Source organism: Letharia columbiana (genome assembly GCF_014066305.1).
Source record: "Letharia columbiana isolate WasteWater2 chromosome Unknown Sc0000014_s0, whole genome shotgun sequence".
NCBI classification, from domain to species: domain Eukaryota; kingdom Fungi; phylum Ascomycota; class Lecanoromycetes; order Lecanorales; family Parmeliaceae; genus Letharia; species Letharia columbiana.
In genome coordinates, this window is record NW_023501053.1 from 850,676 (window position 1) to 866,362 (window position 15,687).

Consider the following 15,687-nt stretch of genomic DNA (forward strand, 5'->3'; position numbering starts at 1 on the left):
CGGCCGAGCTCAAATTTGATTAGAAGTTCGAAGAGCGGCATTTGGAGGGCACTGCGCAGTTCTTCGGAAACCTTCTTAGCATTCCATCCCCATCGATACGTTTGATCTGCAAGAACAAGCGCGTCTCACTGTCGACCAGAAGTTTTCCTCTAAAAGATGTCTGCGCCAATGATTTCGAGCTTGACGAATTCGAGCTAGTCCTTGAAACACCGTGGTCATTCCAAAACATCGAGACCATGCTGCTCAATAATATCACAAGGAGCTTGCAGAGAATCGGGGAAGGAATCTGGAAGCGCCCCTAGTGTCTCGCAAGTATCATGGCAGCCATCGCTGTTGAGAGATATGCCAAGTCTACCATTGCTGGTCTGATCTGCCGTAGTGTTAGATCTAAGACCCTCGAGAAGGCCGGCGCGGAGGCCAGTGAAGCAGAAGCAACGGCAGAGGCAGTAGCTGGTGTTGAAGGTGCTGCCGGCGGCGTTGCGGGTGCAGCAAGTGTTACTGGAGCCGCTGAAGTAATCGCCTTTCAAGGGGAAGCTCTGCTCAAGATGTTGGCTATTTCAGCAGGCCCCCAAAATTTTCGGTTGAAGTATTGAATCGAGACTCGTCGAGTCCGGAGGCGACAGCAAAAGAAAAAAACGTCAATGACAAATTCGCCATCACAACGGCAGCGGTTGACAAAGCCACAGCAGCGAAAGCGGCTGCTGAACGAGAAATAGAGACACGATTGCATTTGACGAGCCCCCAACCGCCACTTCCAAGTCAGACACGGACTGTGAGAACACAATTGTAATTAACTAGTCTCATAGAATTCCTACATCTTTCCAATCCCAAAATGGCCTGGGCAGCCATATCCAGTGGGAAGTCACGCTGTCGACGGTTGAAGGGATTCGGGACGGCAACAAGATACACACCATCACTACGGACCAATCCTCGAAAAAAAATTCGGATCCACGCTTCAGCATTGCAGGCCATCTATGCTTCATTTAGAGAGCCAGTTCGATTTTCGAGAATGTTCGGCTCGAGGCTAAAGATTGGTCTCTGGACTCGGCATACCACATACCGCAATTTTTAGCGCCTCCAGCTGCGTCCTTGCAAAAAGTAAAAGATAGTACAACTGAATGTACGATTAGAACAAAGACTATGCAGCCTGGTGAGCATTAAATTTGTCTTGCAGATACATCGCCAGATGGGCCTGAAAATACAGTTTTATGGAGACACATTTAGGGTCGAGACGGCTAGGAAAGTCACCCAAAGCAATTTTTGCTTCGAGATTGGTGCTGAGATGGATTCCTCGAACTTGAAGAAAACAACCGCATTCATACGCCAAAAGTCCTCGGATCTCGCGAAAGCTAAGCACTCTAGGTGGACTGTGTCGAAAGATAAACTCAGTGTCACGCTGCCGTTGAGGAACTTACAAGCACGAATTCAAGGGAAAGCGGTTAGACTGAGCTGGAACACGACATGGGAAAACTACCAGGCCTTCAGGATCGATGTCGTCGCGGATGGTCACCCTCGCGCAATATCTCTAAGACACGAGCCTCTTTCTCGAGATGGCAATATTAGGCCTATAGTTGACGCGAAGCTGCCGGAACACATCGAAGAGCTCAAGATGATCGAAGTCTTCATCACGCCAACTAGTATCCCAAGCAATACCATTAGGGTTTTTGCTGCTGCCAAGGTACTCGTACTCTTCGTGCCGATACCACGTATCTTGACGGATAAATGTCAACATGATTTGCCGCCGCGGAAGTTGAGCCTCCATGCGTTACTCAATTTCCCTTCTCCGGAATGAATCTCGGTATTGCTTCAAATGAAGGTGGATGGAGAGTATAAGGGAGAGCAGAACCACTTTCAGATTGTTTCACGTAAGCCTGGAAACCTAGGCAGCCAAGGATATACTCTCCTCTTTGAAGGGTCTCTTCATGCTCCTTACCCGGAACTCATGCGTATCAGCATCTCCCACCCCAGAGGACCCTTGGTCTACAGCTCTGAATGGAAATTACCTGGTATTCCGGCTAACATTCCGACCCCAGTGCCAGCCGCTGTCTTCTCAGAGAACGAGGTCACGGTCGCCTGGGATCGTGGAGATGATTCAGGCGCCCACATCGAGCTCCGCGAGGTTGTGATTGTTGGTAGAAGTAGTATACTCGAGACCAGGAACTCCAGCACTATTCCGGCACCAACGAACGTAGCGCATTTCAAATCACAACGGTGTAAGCCACGAGTTGAAACCTGGCAACCGATTCAAAATCATCGTTGAATTTGTCTTGGGCATCACCATTGGTCTGCAGCTTCCCTAGATTTCAAGATACCTTTTCCAGAGCATTTCCAAACCTGGTCGCCAGTACAAGATATTTACCTGCGTCATCCAACTTCACAATCTGAATCTACGAAACCCATTATAAGCAGTCCTCGTTGATTTGGACCTGGGACACTGAAACCATGAGTACTTGTAGAAAGAAAACTCGCGACAGGTTGGAGCATGTATCGCCAGTGTCTCGATCCCGAACCTGCATGATAGTGTATACCGGGTAGAGACCGACGGCTCGATTCATGCCTAAGTTTGGCCATATGAGAATGATTGGTAGTGGACCCACCAATCATACAACTTCGGCCATCCAAATGCTGCCTCTGCACAGAAAAGCGGTGCTATATGTGCTTCCGCGTAGGGAGATGGATCCATCGATGTCTGGTGGGTCGGACAATCAGATTGGGATCCCGTAACTGCCGGCAGAACAAGCATCTTGCACTCGCGCGGCTTCAATGGCCAGTGGTCCGACGCGGACGATCTCGAAAGGGCCGCATCCCTCGCGCAGAACTCATCCGAGGCCTATCACACCCGTGAGCGCGACGGAACGATCCATTTTCTTCATCGAGAATGATGGTAGTCCGCACACAATCAGGGGAGCTGAGTCCACCGGACCCATCATGGACGGGCACAGTGCACCGGCGCAGAGTGTTCATGGCGCGGGGATTCACCCACAGGCCCTGCCAAAGGGTGCCATGCGCGTTTGGTGGATAGAGCCAGATGCTGCTGTGCGCACCTCATGGCACCCGGGTCCCTCGACCTCGGCTACAGGCCAGAGTAGCCACGTCGCGGATGCGGGCAGCGCGTCGCTGGAGACAGATATCGCTTCCTGGCGACAACGACCTTCGTGTATGGTGGGCGGGACCGAGTGGAGAGATGAAGGGCACGAAGGCGGAGCAGGTCGACGGGCGGTTCGAGTTTGTATCTTTACGAACAGTTACCGGTGCGGTCTTGTTGTCAGAGTGGGAGGCGCTTGGTCTTTGCTACTTCGTGGTCGGATGCGGAGGTCGTGGTGTTTTACGTTGGAGGAGATGAGAAGTTGCGTTTTCAAACTCATGATTTCGGAGGTCATTGAGTCGATGGCTTTCCTTCGGATTGATGGGTACATATAAAGCAAGATCAGATAAGCAGAGATGAAGTTTGAAACATTAGTAGTAACCTTTGTATATAACAATGTTGATTAATTATTCTACCTGAGGAAACTCTGCCTTGATAAATAAAGCAAAGAAGCTGTCGTTAATGATATGATTTGAAGGTATTACTTATCTACTAAAAAATTCTTCTTTTCTTAACGTAATTATCGACTCTGCACATTGAGACTTGACTACTACGAGTATAGCACTTAGTAAGAGTACAAGCTAGTACCTTATAGCTCTAGACTATGCTTCTAAGCTATGCAAGGCATGTCGTTTTCTTCAAAACGCAGCTGTCCCCGAACGGAACCATCCCATCATCTCATACCTTCACAAGCCAGAAGACCCCAAGCACACCCAGTGCTCTGTCAAGCCAGTAACAACACCTGAAAAGAAATCTATGTAAGATTGCCGTCAGCCGGGAATATGTAGAGTCGAATTAGATGTCCCATGCACGCATGTGGTGTCACGGGCGGAACTCGTCTGCTGTTGCAAAATGCCATTGTTGCGCCTGTCTTGCTCGAAGCCAATGGTCCCATGCTCACTGCGGAAAATTTTGAGTGCTGCCGCCAACGCCGCGCAAATGTTGATAGAGGTCGAATCTTCTCCTCGTTTCGTAGAAATTGGGGGGTAGTGGCATGCCAGGCCTTGATGTAATGATGATGAGTCTCCAGGCCGTCCATGAACGGCCAGGCGGATCCTTCATCTGTGCCAGCCAACGTTCCAAATAACGTGGGCTATATCCTTCGCAGTGTTTACTGTGTCGACGACTCTGCCCAAGAGGCCAGCGTTGCCTACGTCGTTCTCCTCCTCCTCGTAGGGCATGAACATGCCGGACGGCGTTCGGCGTAAACCACTGTGTTCCGCGTCCGCGTCTTCATCGGAAGGATCAAGCTGTAATCCATGGCGAGGATACAGGCTGTCTCTCCTCCCACTGGATCCAGATGGCTGCCAGTTGATGTCTGCATCTTCGTCCTCATCGTCGAGAAGAAAATTTGTGGAGGGAGAGGAAGGTCGAAGAGTCTGCTGTGATGGAGACGGAGACAAAATCGATCCTCCGTTCCAGAGATTTTCCTTCTGTTTGGACTTTTGCTCTGCAGGGTCTGGTGTATCGCCACGGTAATTGAGGGTCGTGGAGGGAAGCATAGCAATAGTTTTGCTATCACCGCTGAAGCTATTTCGAGGTGTACTTGGTGTGCTTCTGATTTTGGCCTTGGTAGCGTTTTTGACAGGTCTCATTACGAGCATCTCATCTTCTGAGGAGTCTTCATCATCATCATCATCATGATGAACAGCTTTGTAGTACCCAGGGCGGTCATCAACGTCTTTGTTGATGGCGATACACTGCTCCACTTTATTGTTGAAATGTATGTGTCGTTTCGTGCAAGGCGTTTGTACACCTGATGTAGAGATTGATTCAGAATGTTCGGTTGACGACGTGTTGGTTGTGGATCTCGTGAACGGTGTCTCGGGTTCAGACGATATGCCAAAGTCAGATAATGCTCTGTCGCCGAGCATTGGCCTATCATGCAGGATTTTCCGGGGTTGCTGAGCACGAAGGGCATCTGTAGCTTGCTTCATTAGGGTCGACGATGACAGAGACCGTTGAAGCATGATTTCTGACAAGCTCCGCTTCTTCAGGATGGGTTTCTTCGATGCAAAGGAATTGCTCCTCGAGAGCCGACTTGCCGGCGGAGTGTGATTTAGGTTGAAAGCTTTGACGTTGCCGGTCTGGAGAGGCCCGTATAACCACGTTACGTCGTGGTCCTTCATCCTAATGAATGTCAGGATTTGTCATCAGCTTACGCAGGCACGAAAAGCAGGCCTACCAATTCAATGTTTCGGGCGAGACGGTCTTGAGCTGGTATTTGGACTTTGTCCACGTTCTCCACGATGCGTTTTCCAGTCTCGGGCTGTTAGTGTAGGCTTTCCTCTTTGCCACAATATGCCTCCACGATGCCCATATATCTTCCTCTTTCCAACTATGTGACAGGTAATCGACATGTCTGGTAGGCTCATTTTCGATGGCCGTGTCATCTCCGGCGGTAGGTTTGGCGTCCGAGTTGTGAGGGTAGGTTGGCTTTGCGAGGGCAGAGTCACTGGCGGATTTCGTCACAGCGTCCAGGCCCGGAGGTTCAGGACTCAACGGAAGATTTGCACCGACCATTTCCTCATAGTAGCTTCCATCGTCGTATAATGGAAAAACAATGTCCTCCTCTTCTGTCTGGCACTGCTCGTCCAGTGATAAGCTACTGGAAGGAGTGGATGTGTAGGATGGCTGGTTCGAGAATTCTGGGGCGGTCAGTCGTGGAGAGGACGGAGCGGAGGATGGCAGAGAAGCAGGGAATTTTGAAGTATCATAGCCCACAGCTGCGTATCTTTGTTTGATGTTTGACGATGATCTCGAGTAGGAGGAGGCATTCTGTAGTAAAAAGGATGTCTGAGAAGAGGAGCGGCGCAATGGAGATCCGAAATGCGTAGTGCCTTCCGGCTGTGTTATAGAAAGCACTTCTGTCATTGTGGTTTCTGTGGCGAGCGGTCAAGAGGCTCCGTTGTAGGTTCGTCTAAAGCCCGTCGAGTGCCCTTTCCTCCTCGATCCAAGCTCCCTAGGAATGAGCTGGAAAGACTGAAGAGAGTCTTTCCGCAGGATCATCTGAGGCTAATTGGGTGGATTGGTCGTTTGGTCGAAAATTTTCCAGGCAAAAGTGCCCACAATCTTTTGGTCTTATTCAAGCCGGAGTGAGCGGCATCGAGTTAACATTGGCGAATTGCGGAATGTGCTAGCGGGTAGAAGATCTGACAATGGTCGTAAAGATTGGTGAAATGTGAAAGGTGAGGGGTTTGAAAGGAATGTCATACGGGTGTGATGCGAGTCGAGTGTTGTTAGGTGTTGAGGGTGGAGGGTAAGAGGGTACCTCTGGCTTAAACGAATTTGTGGGGAAATCTTGGCTGGAACTTTCGGGAAATTTTAGAGTATGGGGGGGTATTAGACGATGGATGATGGAAGATTCAGGGACACATCCCAATTGCAATTTTTCAACTCAATATCGATGAAGAGAGAAGTGAAGGACTGCTACAACAGGGGTATAATTATTCACACATAGAGAGTACAGTAGTAGTAGTAGTAGTAGCAGTAGTATGTATGAGTAGTGTGAAAAAATTGAAAATTAAAGTAAATGCTTTGACAAGTATGGAGTATCTGACTCTGTTTTCATAAAGTAAAATGATCGCTTGCGGGGGGTGAAGGGGGGCCATAGGTGCCCTGGCTCGCCCGGTTCTTTTAGCCTAAGTACCAGCCTACCAGCCTACCAGCCTACCTTACCCCTTATTGTACTAGACTACCGGCGCCCACAGCCACACAGGGCCAACGTTAGAGCTAATAAGCGCACAGGCTTAAGGAGAATTTTCCTCTATCAGTCCATATCAGTCCAGCCCAGTCCACTTCCAATCAATTAGCAAACATTATTATACCCCTCTATTTTATCATCGAGTGATTATTCGCTACCAGCAACTTGCTCATTCGACCACCAGATCGTGGCAGACCCCTCCGAATCTGATCGCTCATGATTAGGACCTCTCAGGATGAGAATACCACTTATTGTTAAGCAGGGAAGCTTACAAGTCAGAAGCCACGAGTATTTCTTCCGAGTCTAGGTGAGACCCTGATATGTTTAGGAACCTCGATTGCATTCCCTGACGAAGTGATCGGCTGGCTAGAGTAGGAGCCTTGCATAACATGGCCTCTTTTCCATGCGAGGCTTTACGGCGGCTATGATAAGGGCAATAACGGCAGGTTAGCACGGTCCAAGTTCATAGGTCCTATCTGCATTGCCAATCAAGAATCGCTGTCCCGAAGTTTGGGAAAATCTTTCGAAATCGGTCCGTTGCAGCAAAGTTTGGTTGGAGGACCCTCATTGACCCACAAATGTCCCCAACACTCCTCCATCAAAGTCGACCGTCTCAAGTGCTAGTAAGGTACTTATATAAGTACAGGTACCACCGTCCGTCCATTCCCCCTTGAGAGTTGAGACCACTCTCTGCGGCTAGGAAGACAAAGGAAAGTTACAAAAGCGAAGTGATGCCTCGGTACTTGATCGCTTTGGATCGATCAAGGCCTTCACCCGGTAGGCTCAGGATCATCCCGACATCTCCACTCATTACCTAAGGTCCCAAAACATCACCTGGATATCAAATTGACGTCGTTACGCGATAATGAACCGCTGTACAAACCAATCTCGCAAACGCTGCTGGACCCGGCACCCTGGTTTCATGCGGAAACTAGGGAAGCCAGCCAAAACCTGCGAACTACCGTTTGATCTTCTTGCAGGCGGAGATTTGCATTATTGTCTTGCAGCGCCGTTGGATACCAGGTGAGAAAACGTGCAACGTTGGAGGAGATCACTTGTGCACTCGGAGTGGCGCATGCCGGCAGGGCCACCAGGGCCTTGGTTACTTGCATGGCAGTGGCGCTGCATCGCATATGCACACTATCAATCTTGTGCCTTATCTCCAAACTAGCGTCTGTACGTCGCCTGGATTGCCCATACCTTATCAGTTGGGCGGCCCAAGAACTTTGCATTTGTCTACAATCCATTCTGACTCCGAGGAGGACGAGGCGCAATTGGCGCATCAATTAAAGTACTGAAAGTTTCGGAGCAGTCTCCGCGAGCCACTTGGATGTCCATCTCCTGCGGTTGAAAGACATGAGATAATGGAGTCTTTGATGCATAAGGTACTGAAACACACTTCTCGCTTGACCTAGCTTGCAACTACTTACGTCGATAATAATAACAATCCCATGTTTTATAAACTAGAACATGCAGAGAAGATCTAGTTCATAAGCGACGGGAGACCTTGATGAACCTCGGAGCCGGCAGCACCAACCAAATGCACCTGTCAAAAAACCAAGCACCCGCAAGGTTGAAGTATACTGTAAGCTTATCCCAGTTGGACAGGCCATTGTTGCGCCTATTCAAGCAGCCAAAGTTGTGTGGAATCGACTGAAGATGCAGCCATGAGTTTCTTTCGTAACGCGGGGTTATTTGTTCTTGCAATGTCCAACTGCGTGGACAGGACAAGACAAGCTACCAGCACTGAGTAGGTTTTAGTCATTGTCCGGCTTCGCTCGCAGGATTGGAGCGTTTTATCTATATACGCTGTCCCGATTTCATTGAAAACGCGCTGTTGCAAATCCGCATACATGCACCTTGACCACACAACCTGCAAACAACGGAAAATGTGCACTCATTCCACGAGCAACCTACAGATGCCTGCGATCACGTTGCGGAACAGTGGTTTACTAAGTCATTGGTCTGTATGGAGCTTCTCTGTGGTACAACTTTACTCAATGTCTCATGTTCTAATCGTGCACTTGCCAGCGCTTTCAATCACGTATTGGAAGACCGACGGCCAATCAAGGGCGTTCAACCTGATTCATGGGTGATCAAGTTCAAGTGGTCGAAGCATGACTCTTCCCACAGTTGCATTCATTAACAGCATTACACGTTCAGCGCCATAGCACCTCTGCGAGCAGGCTAAGCGAAGGTCGTCAGTGCAACGGAGCGGGCTTTGAGGGCGCGGTGCTATCTGTGCATATCGGGTGACCCCGCTCGTCGACTGCCTGCAAGACTCTCAAGACCTCCATATCGTTGTCTATTACCTCGCGTGATAAATATCGGTAGGTAGAAGCTTCCTATGCCGTGAGCTGGAAATGCTCTCTGTTTTCTTACCGACCTATTCTCACTGCCATTTCCAACCTCTTGTTGTGCTAGTCGTGACAGCTTTTGAAAGATCAGGACAAATTTGATACCGTCAGCACACTTTAGAAGACTTTGACTTTCTATCTTTTGTCTGGGTTACTGGTACTCCATTCTCAAAGCCCGTCTCTCGTGCCGCTCCGGTTCTCGTGGCTCCTCGAAAGCTATCCCTATCTACTAAGCTTCCTTGTGGGTACAGGCAATTCCGCAAGCTGTCAATGATTCGGAGTCTGTCAAAGTTGATGTATACCTGGGAGCCCTGTAGACCATCTACAAGCTCAGAGCTGATTTATTTGAGAAATGCCGAGCACAACTTCCGGCTAAGGAAAAGTGTTCTATCATGCAACGGCAATTTGGAACCACCATCATGGTGCATTATGATCGAATGGCTTGTAATCTCACCCATCTCACTCATTTAACAAGAAGGACAGAAATGATGGATCCTGGAGTACCGCCGAGGACGGGAGAAGCGAGATGCACAGAGCGCATACTTCAGCAATCTCGCTAGAAGTTCCAAGCAGCCAGGCAGATCCGCCAGTAGTACCTTTCATCTCTCGCGATGAATACCAGTGGACAATGTTGGGACTAATCGGGATGCCGAATGATCTGGTAGGTCGACTCGAACTCGCGCGATGCTTATATCCAAAGCGCTTCATGACGATATCTTAGGCGCATGTGTCATGCCCTTCATCCCACTTTATCTCGATCAGAGCGCATGAAATACGAGCCAGAAAGCCACCCAAAACACCCGAAGGATTCACGGGGGGGCTGGATGACCCGCACGTTGCTCGTGGACCCTGGGAAGAGCGCTGTTTGCGACTTCTTCTACTGACCACCATGGAGCGATTCAAGTTCTCGCTTTACCATTTGGTATAGGTTTCGACGTTTGAGATGCCGTCGCATTCTACTGCCGTCAAACGGCCATTGCGCTCCTAAGTTCTTGCGTGGTCCAGGATCGATGCTGACCAGATGGATGACCTCCAGCTCCAACTTCAATTAAGAAGATATACAATCAAGTCATCATTTTCAGGACCTCCAAGCCCCGAGGACCCATTCCCCTCTCCTCACACCTTTCAACCTCAGTCACGGATCTTCCCTCTAGCACACTGGTACACAAGTGCTCATGTTATGAAAACCAGTGCGCAAGGCCTTGTCCGCCCTCCGATGATGGCACCTCCCTCACTAACGACAGCAGCGCTCCTTACTCTTCTCCTAGCAGGCTTCACTCTCATGGCCCTCCTTGCGTACAGCAGCCCCCTTCCCTCCCCAGCAACCCTCCACAACGACCCCAGTATGAACTCAGGAGATGAACCTTCAGCACCGCTCATCTCCAAGAGTGCCTCTGCCCTTCATACCTACAACACGTCTCCTCCTGGACTTCTCACCATCCACACCGATCCTGGCATGCTCTCCACCCCAAATCGAGAGAACCTGTCAAATTCTACCCACTCCAATGTCGACTCGCAGGGATCGCAGCGAGGACCTTCAGGGACTAACGTACGCAATCTTCGGAGATCATATTTGCTCTTCTGGACCAGATCTTGAGCCTTGAGACGTGTCTTGAGAGTGTCTACTTTGTAGACATGTTTCAATGCTCAATATACCCTCCCGGATAGGCAATACTGACTCTGAAATCATAACCTAGACTGAAGATAGCGCGCCGGGGGATTGGGATGCTGCATTTTCGAGGGAGAATCAGGAGGCGCAGCAAGGGGATGGGAGGACGGCGCTTGCTAATTCTGAAGTGCATGGGGGCGGGGTACATTAACGAGGTGAAAGGGAGATTGTATTGATATCGTGATGTTAGATGTAGTCAGCCACCGGTGGCATACTAGAGGCGGTCTTCAGGTAGAGCCTGTTTGGAACCTCGGAAGGGTTACGGTCATCCTCTATCCATAATGCCCGGGACTTCAGAGCCCGGAGATTCTGGTGAGACCTTGGAGTATAAACTATAAAGTAAACACAAAAGTCCGGCGCCTGGCTCGGCAAAAGCGCTAGCGAGGACCTGCAGCTGCCCAAATGTCTACGTAAATAAGGTACATTTGGTCAAGTTCAACCATCGAGATGGTCAATTGAAATGCCTTCTTGATTTTCACAGCTTGTAAAAGGACAGGTCTCAGGCCATGGATAGCATCAATGTCTCGGAGCTCGTTGAGCGCCTAGGCAGTGATGAGGATGCCGTGCGCAAGATGGCCGTCTTCAAGTTGCAGTCCAATATTGGGGATCCATCGTTCGCTGATGTTTTCATACTGGAAGGAGGCCTAACGAAGTTACGATATCTAACACTCCACGCTACCGGCAATACTTTGGCCTATAGCTTGACCTCCTTCTCAAGACTGCTGGAGGTGGACAAAGGCTGGGAGTATGTCAATCAAGATCTTGTGGAAAGGGTAAACTTTTCTTCAGATGTTCTTAAGATGGCAGCTGACATGGGAATGTAGGTTGTCGAGCTGGTCGTCACTCATCCACTGGTCAACATCCTTCGCGGTGCCATGTCAATTCTAGTCTACATCGTCTCTCATCCCTATACCGCCTCGAGCAAGATCTCTCAGTCCGACAGCTCTGGCTTTCGAGCTATACAGCCCGCTATGTCTGTGTACCCACAGTTCCTCGAGATGCTCGTCAGTAGATTATCTTCCGCCGATCACGCTTTATGTGCCAATGCGTTGCTGCTCATCAATTCGTTGATGCGAGAAGCTATTAACAACCACTCAGAAGCTGACTGGCCTAAATTCATCAAGCGGCTGCAAGACCTCGGTGTCATCAAAGCGGTCTATACACTCATGCAAAGCACAGCGTTACAGGATCTGTCACATCCACTGCTCGAGTATCAGGCATTGACAAAAGTGCTGCTTCGTAAATGGCGAGATATTCCTGTGGATCTAGATAAGTCGGATCATAGAAGAGCTCTGAAAAGCATTCACTTAGCTAGCAATCCTGAAAGAGTCACGACACCAGTGGATGATGGAGAAGAGGGTGTGAAGAAGAGACATAACCCAGAAAAGTGGAGACGTCTGGGGTTCGAGTCGGAGACTCCAGCCTGGGAATTTGGAGATGTTGGTTATCTGGGGATGGTAGACTTGATAGAATATGTGAGACGGCAGGAGGATGGTTTTCAGAAGCTCCTGCTGGAGCAATCAACCAAGCTGGCAGAACAAAGATGTCCAATTGCCAGAGCAAGTCTTGCGGTGACTTCGATGCTTTGCGAGCATTTTGAAATTGAGAAAGCAGATATTGACGATGGCAAATTCCAGCTCTCCTTCGAGTCACGAACGAACTTTGACAAGGTTTTCAAGCCTCTGATTTTGCAGTGGTCATTACTCCACACTGCTGGTCTACAGGCTTTCTTCCGGCTATGGCAAACTACTGGTGCCGAGACTGAAGACTTCATAAAGATCGCCGACCTGGTCCGAATACTGCTCGAAGAAGTGGTTGGCGGAGCTACAAGATTGAGCGACGTCGATGTAGTCGAAACAGAAATTCAGCAATTCGAATTGAGACGATTAAGGCATTTGCAGATGGAGCTGCTTGAATTGACCTACGAAGGCCACTGGGGTCATCACCTTGGCCAAATCCGAGACGAGCTGTACCACGAAGCGTTGCAATTTGTCAAAGAGCAGCGCATACGATGTCTATTAGCAGGAGCATGGTTCCCGAACTGCCATGGTCACGATAGCGAAAAAGGCGCTGCAACAAAGCAGGATCTTAACCCGTCCAATCCAACTTCTCAACGCTATGCAAAACTAGCCCACAACAGGCGCTTTCTCCACTACGCCGACTTCGACGTTGCTGGTGATGAGGAGCCAAATCTGGAGGGACTGCTTGAGAGGATCGACCTCACAACAGTGTTCGTTACCTCGAACGTCTCCACAACCTATGAGCCCAATTCCTCAACAACTACCCTTAAAGCAACTCACAACTCTATCTCCGCAAGGAAGATAACCATCCGTGGCTACCTTCCCTCCAACTCACGTCCCGCCTCACCCAAGACCCACACTCGTGCAGGCTCCATAGCAACCAAGCCGCCTCGAAAGGAAGTGACACTGCTTACCCTTCACCCACAAACTCACAATCTGGCCGTGGAATGGCTGGACGGTTTGCGCATGCTGTTGAATCAGCAGCCAATCACAAACGAGACCAAGAAACTGATTGCCATGGTGCAGGATTATGGCCTCAAGATCAGGCTGTTGAATGTCAGATTTGAAGATATGGTTCTTGCGGGTGAGGCCCCTGAGATACCCAGCCGCGAAGGGCTCGACGAGGACTACTATTATGACATTTTCGGCACTTGACATGTTCGGACTGCAAATCAAGGGCGAATATTAATTTGCGTGGGTAGACGAAACAGCAAAACGGCGCTTCGATTTGTTTTAAGATACCCTATTACATTACTGTTGCTATTTTCCATTGGTAGTTTCCGTATGCTGTCATGTTCTCATAACTCGTCAAAAAGTCGTAACGTGGCGTCTGCGTCCACAGCCGAACTCCTCGCGGTCGTGTCCTCCACTCTTTTCTTCGTCTGCCCACCTGGCCTCCAACCCTCCTCATCTCGTTGCCTTTCTCTTCTCTGCTCCCATTTTCCCTGGCGGATGCCCACCACGTCCTCAAACACCTCCCTCCGATTTCGCAAATGCACAACCTCATCCGTCATGACATATTTGTCCCGTCGCCATTGCCTGGTCGCCGTCAATATCAAGAGTAACCCAATCAGGAGTCCCAATGCCCCCCACAGCATCTTCAACCTCCTGCCAATTATCCGTCTCGATTCCCTATCTTGCAGTGAGCTCCTCTCGACTTTCTCTCTCACTCCATGTAGCCTCTCTCCCAACGTCCCTACTTTCTCCCTTCCCTCCTTTATACGTATTTCCAACTGAGAGATACGACCAGCTTGAGCGTCAAAAGACTTGTCAGAGGAGGAGATTTGAGTTGTTATTTCCGAGGTGAGGGAGGAGCTCAAAGACGTGAAGCGCGTTTGGAGGGCCGAGGTTTGGGTGGAGAGCGACGATAGGGAGGAGACTGCGGAGGCGAGAGAGGAGGTTGAGGAGAGGAGGGAGTAGTAAGTGTAATCTAGGCGGCGGGTCGTCGTAGTCGACAGGGTCGAGAGGGTGGTGAGGCGGGTTCGGAGATCACTTCAACAGTAGAGTAATGAGCATCTCTGTTGCCGTTCAATCCAGGTACAGGAATGTAGACACACTCATCAGCAGCGTTCCTCCTCACCCTCAACCTCTCCACCTCCTTCCACGCGTCCCTCTCCCGCTCCCTCTCCCTCTCCGCCTCCTTCACTTCACTCGCCCTCTCATTAACCTGCGGCTGCTCCGGTCCTCTCGAGGGGCTCTTGCCGTCATCTACCCTGCCGTCTATCCTACTGTTTGTCTTGGACAGAAAGTCACCGAATGGGTTTGAGGTAGCGGGAAGGATTGCGGATTGGGGGACGCTTTTGTCGTGGTGTTGGTGGTGGACGCGGTGGGGGTGGTGCGGAATGTGGTGTCTATGAGCGGGTTTGGTGGGAAAGGTTGTCGAGCGGGGCGGAGTGGACAGCTGGGGCTGGTTGGAGGGGGTGGTTGGGCGGATCATCGTTGAGGGTGTGGTTGATGGATGGGGACGGGGGAGGAATGGTGGGGATAATGGGAATGTTTATGGATTTTTAGGTCACGGTGGAGCTCGATGATGGTCTCGTTCACGTTATGGAAAACTTATCACGTGCAATAGACTGGACAGTTCAGTACCTCTGGTAGCTTTGAAATCGTCCTACTCGTCCTTCGTGGTATCATGCCTGAATCTAGGAGTAACTAAGCCAACTCCAAGCGCTATGCTTCGATAATCGTGCCCTCAGATCCTTCACCTGCTCTCGTAGTGCCTCCCGACTCATGACTTCAGCAGCTTGTTCCTCTTCTCCCTCCTCTTCAGTCTCTCCACCCTCTTGGCATGCATCTTTTCCGCCATCTTCTCATAGCGCTCCTTCTCTTCCTTCGCTGCTCTCTTGTCTTTGATCGCTTGTATACGACTCTGATACTCTCCGTTCAGTACCATATCCATACGGCCAGCGGGCATCTTGACGTACTTGTCTTTCATTCTCTTTCTCATCCTTCATTTCCTTTTCCTTTGCCTTCATGGCAGTCATTGCTTTCCGCCCCGCAGTGCGCTTTTCGTACGAGGTCTGCCCGGACGTTGGGCGGAAGGCGCACTTTTGGGGGTGCCATTGCTTGCCTGTATCAAAGTCAGTGGAGTTACCCTGAGCCAAACCAAATATGTCGTGAGCTCTTACCATTCTTTCGTAATCCTGGAGTTGTCAATGCTGATGCTGTAGGCGCGGAATTGGACATCATACCTACCGCTCTGCCTCTCGGATGACTTTCAAGTATGAGTTGCTAGTATATTAGCGGAGCATAACAATGGTGGTATTCCAGGACCAAAAAGAGTGCCAGAGTCCCTGTCGTTGCCGAATAGAAATTTCTCCAGCTCTTCACAGGCAATTCGATGTTCTCAGAAG

General features: G+C 50.0%; 7 protein-coding genes across 7 annotated transcripts; 4 read left to right on the plus strand and 3 right to left on the minus strand.

Annotated features, from left to right (window-relative positions):
• Nucleotides 1–317: 317 nt before the first annotated feature.
• Nucleotides 318–593, plus strand: HO173_005376 (uncharacterized protein; the record flags this gene model as incomplete). The annotated part of the gene is made up of 1 exon (XM_037307294.1): nucleotides 318–593. The coding sequence occupies one exon, from the start codon at nucleotides 318–320 to the stop codon at nucleotides 591–593; it is 276 nt and encodes a 91-aa protein (XP_037165934.1).
• Nucleotides 594–1,186: 593 nt separating this feature from the next.
• On the plus strand, nucleotides 1,187–1,792 carry HO173_005377 (uncharacterized protein; the record flags this gene model as incomplete). Its single annotated transcript, XM_037307295.1, has 1 exon — nucleotides 1,187–1,792. One exon carries the CDS (start codon nucleotides 1,187–1,189, stop codon nucleotides 1,790–1,792), a length of 606 nt encoding a protein of 201 aa, XP_037165935.1.
• Nucleotides 1,793–4,143: 2,351 nt separating this feature from the next.
• On the minus strand, nucleotides 4,144–5,959 carry HO173_005378 (uncharacterized protein; the record flags this gene model as incomplete). Its single annotated transcript, XM_037307296.1, has 2 exons — nucleotides 4,144–5,215; nucleotides 5,271–5,959. The coding sequence occupies 2 exons, from the start codon at nucleotides 5,957–5,959 to the stop codon at nucleotides 4,144–4,146; spliced, it is 1,761 nt and encodes a 586-aa protein (XP_037165936.1).
• A 4,366-nt stretch (nucleotides 5,960–10,325) lies between these two features.
• On the plus strand, nucleotides 10,326–10,742 carry HO173_005379 (uncharacterized protein; the record flags this gene model as incomplete). The annotated part of the gene is made up of 2 exons (XM_037307297.1): nucleotides 10,326–10,335; nucleotides 10,393–10,742. The coding sequence occupies 2 exons, from the start codon at nucleotides 10,326–10,328 to the stop codon at nucleotides 10,740–10,742; spliced, it is 360 nt and encodes a 119-aa protein (XP_037165937.1).
• Nucleotides 10,743–11,320: 578 nt separating this feature from the next.
• On the plus strand, nucleotides 11,321–13,489 carry HO173_005380 (uncharacterized protein; the record flags this gene model as incomplete). The annotated part of the gene is made up of 2 exons (XM_037307298.1): nucleotides 11,321–11,587; nucleotides 11,639–13,489. The coding sequence occupies 2 exons, from the start codon at nucleotides 11,321–11,323 to the stop codon at nucleotides 13,487–13,489; spliced, it is 2,118 nt and encodes a 705-aa protein (XP_037165938.1).
• Nucleotides 13,490–13,632: 143 nt separating this feature from the next.
• On the minus strand, nucleotides 13,633–14,771 carry HO173_005381 (uncharacterized protein; the record flags this gene model as incomplete). Its single annotated transcript, XM_037307299.1, has 2 exons — nucleotides 13,633–14,326; nucleotides 14,392–14,771. 2 exons carry the CDS (start codon nucleotides 14,769–14,771, stop codon nucleotides 13,633–13,635), a joined length of 1,074 nt encoding a protein of 357 aa, XP_037165939.1.
• Nucleotides 14,772–15,062: 291 nt separating this feature from the next.
• HO173_005382 (uncharacterized protein) lies at nucleotides 15,063–15,523 on the minus strand (the record flags this gene model as incomplete). The annotated part of the gene is made up of 3 exons (XM_037307300.1): nucleotides 15,063–15,203; nucleotides 15,259–15,404; nucleotides 15,463–15,523. The coding sequence occupies 3 exons, from the start codon at nucleotides 15,521–15,523 to the stop codon at nucleotides 15,063–15,065; spliced, it is 348 nt and encodes a 115-aa protein (XP_037165940.1).
• Between the last annotated feature and the right edge of the window lie 164 nt (nucleotides 15,524–15,687).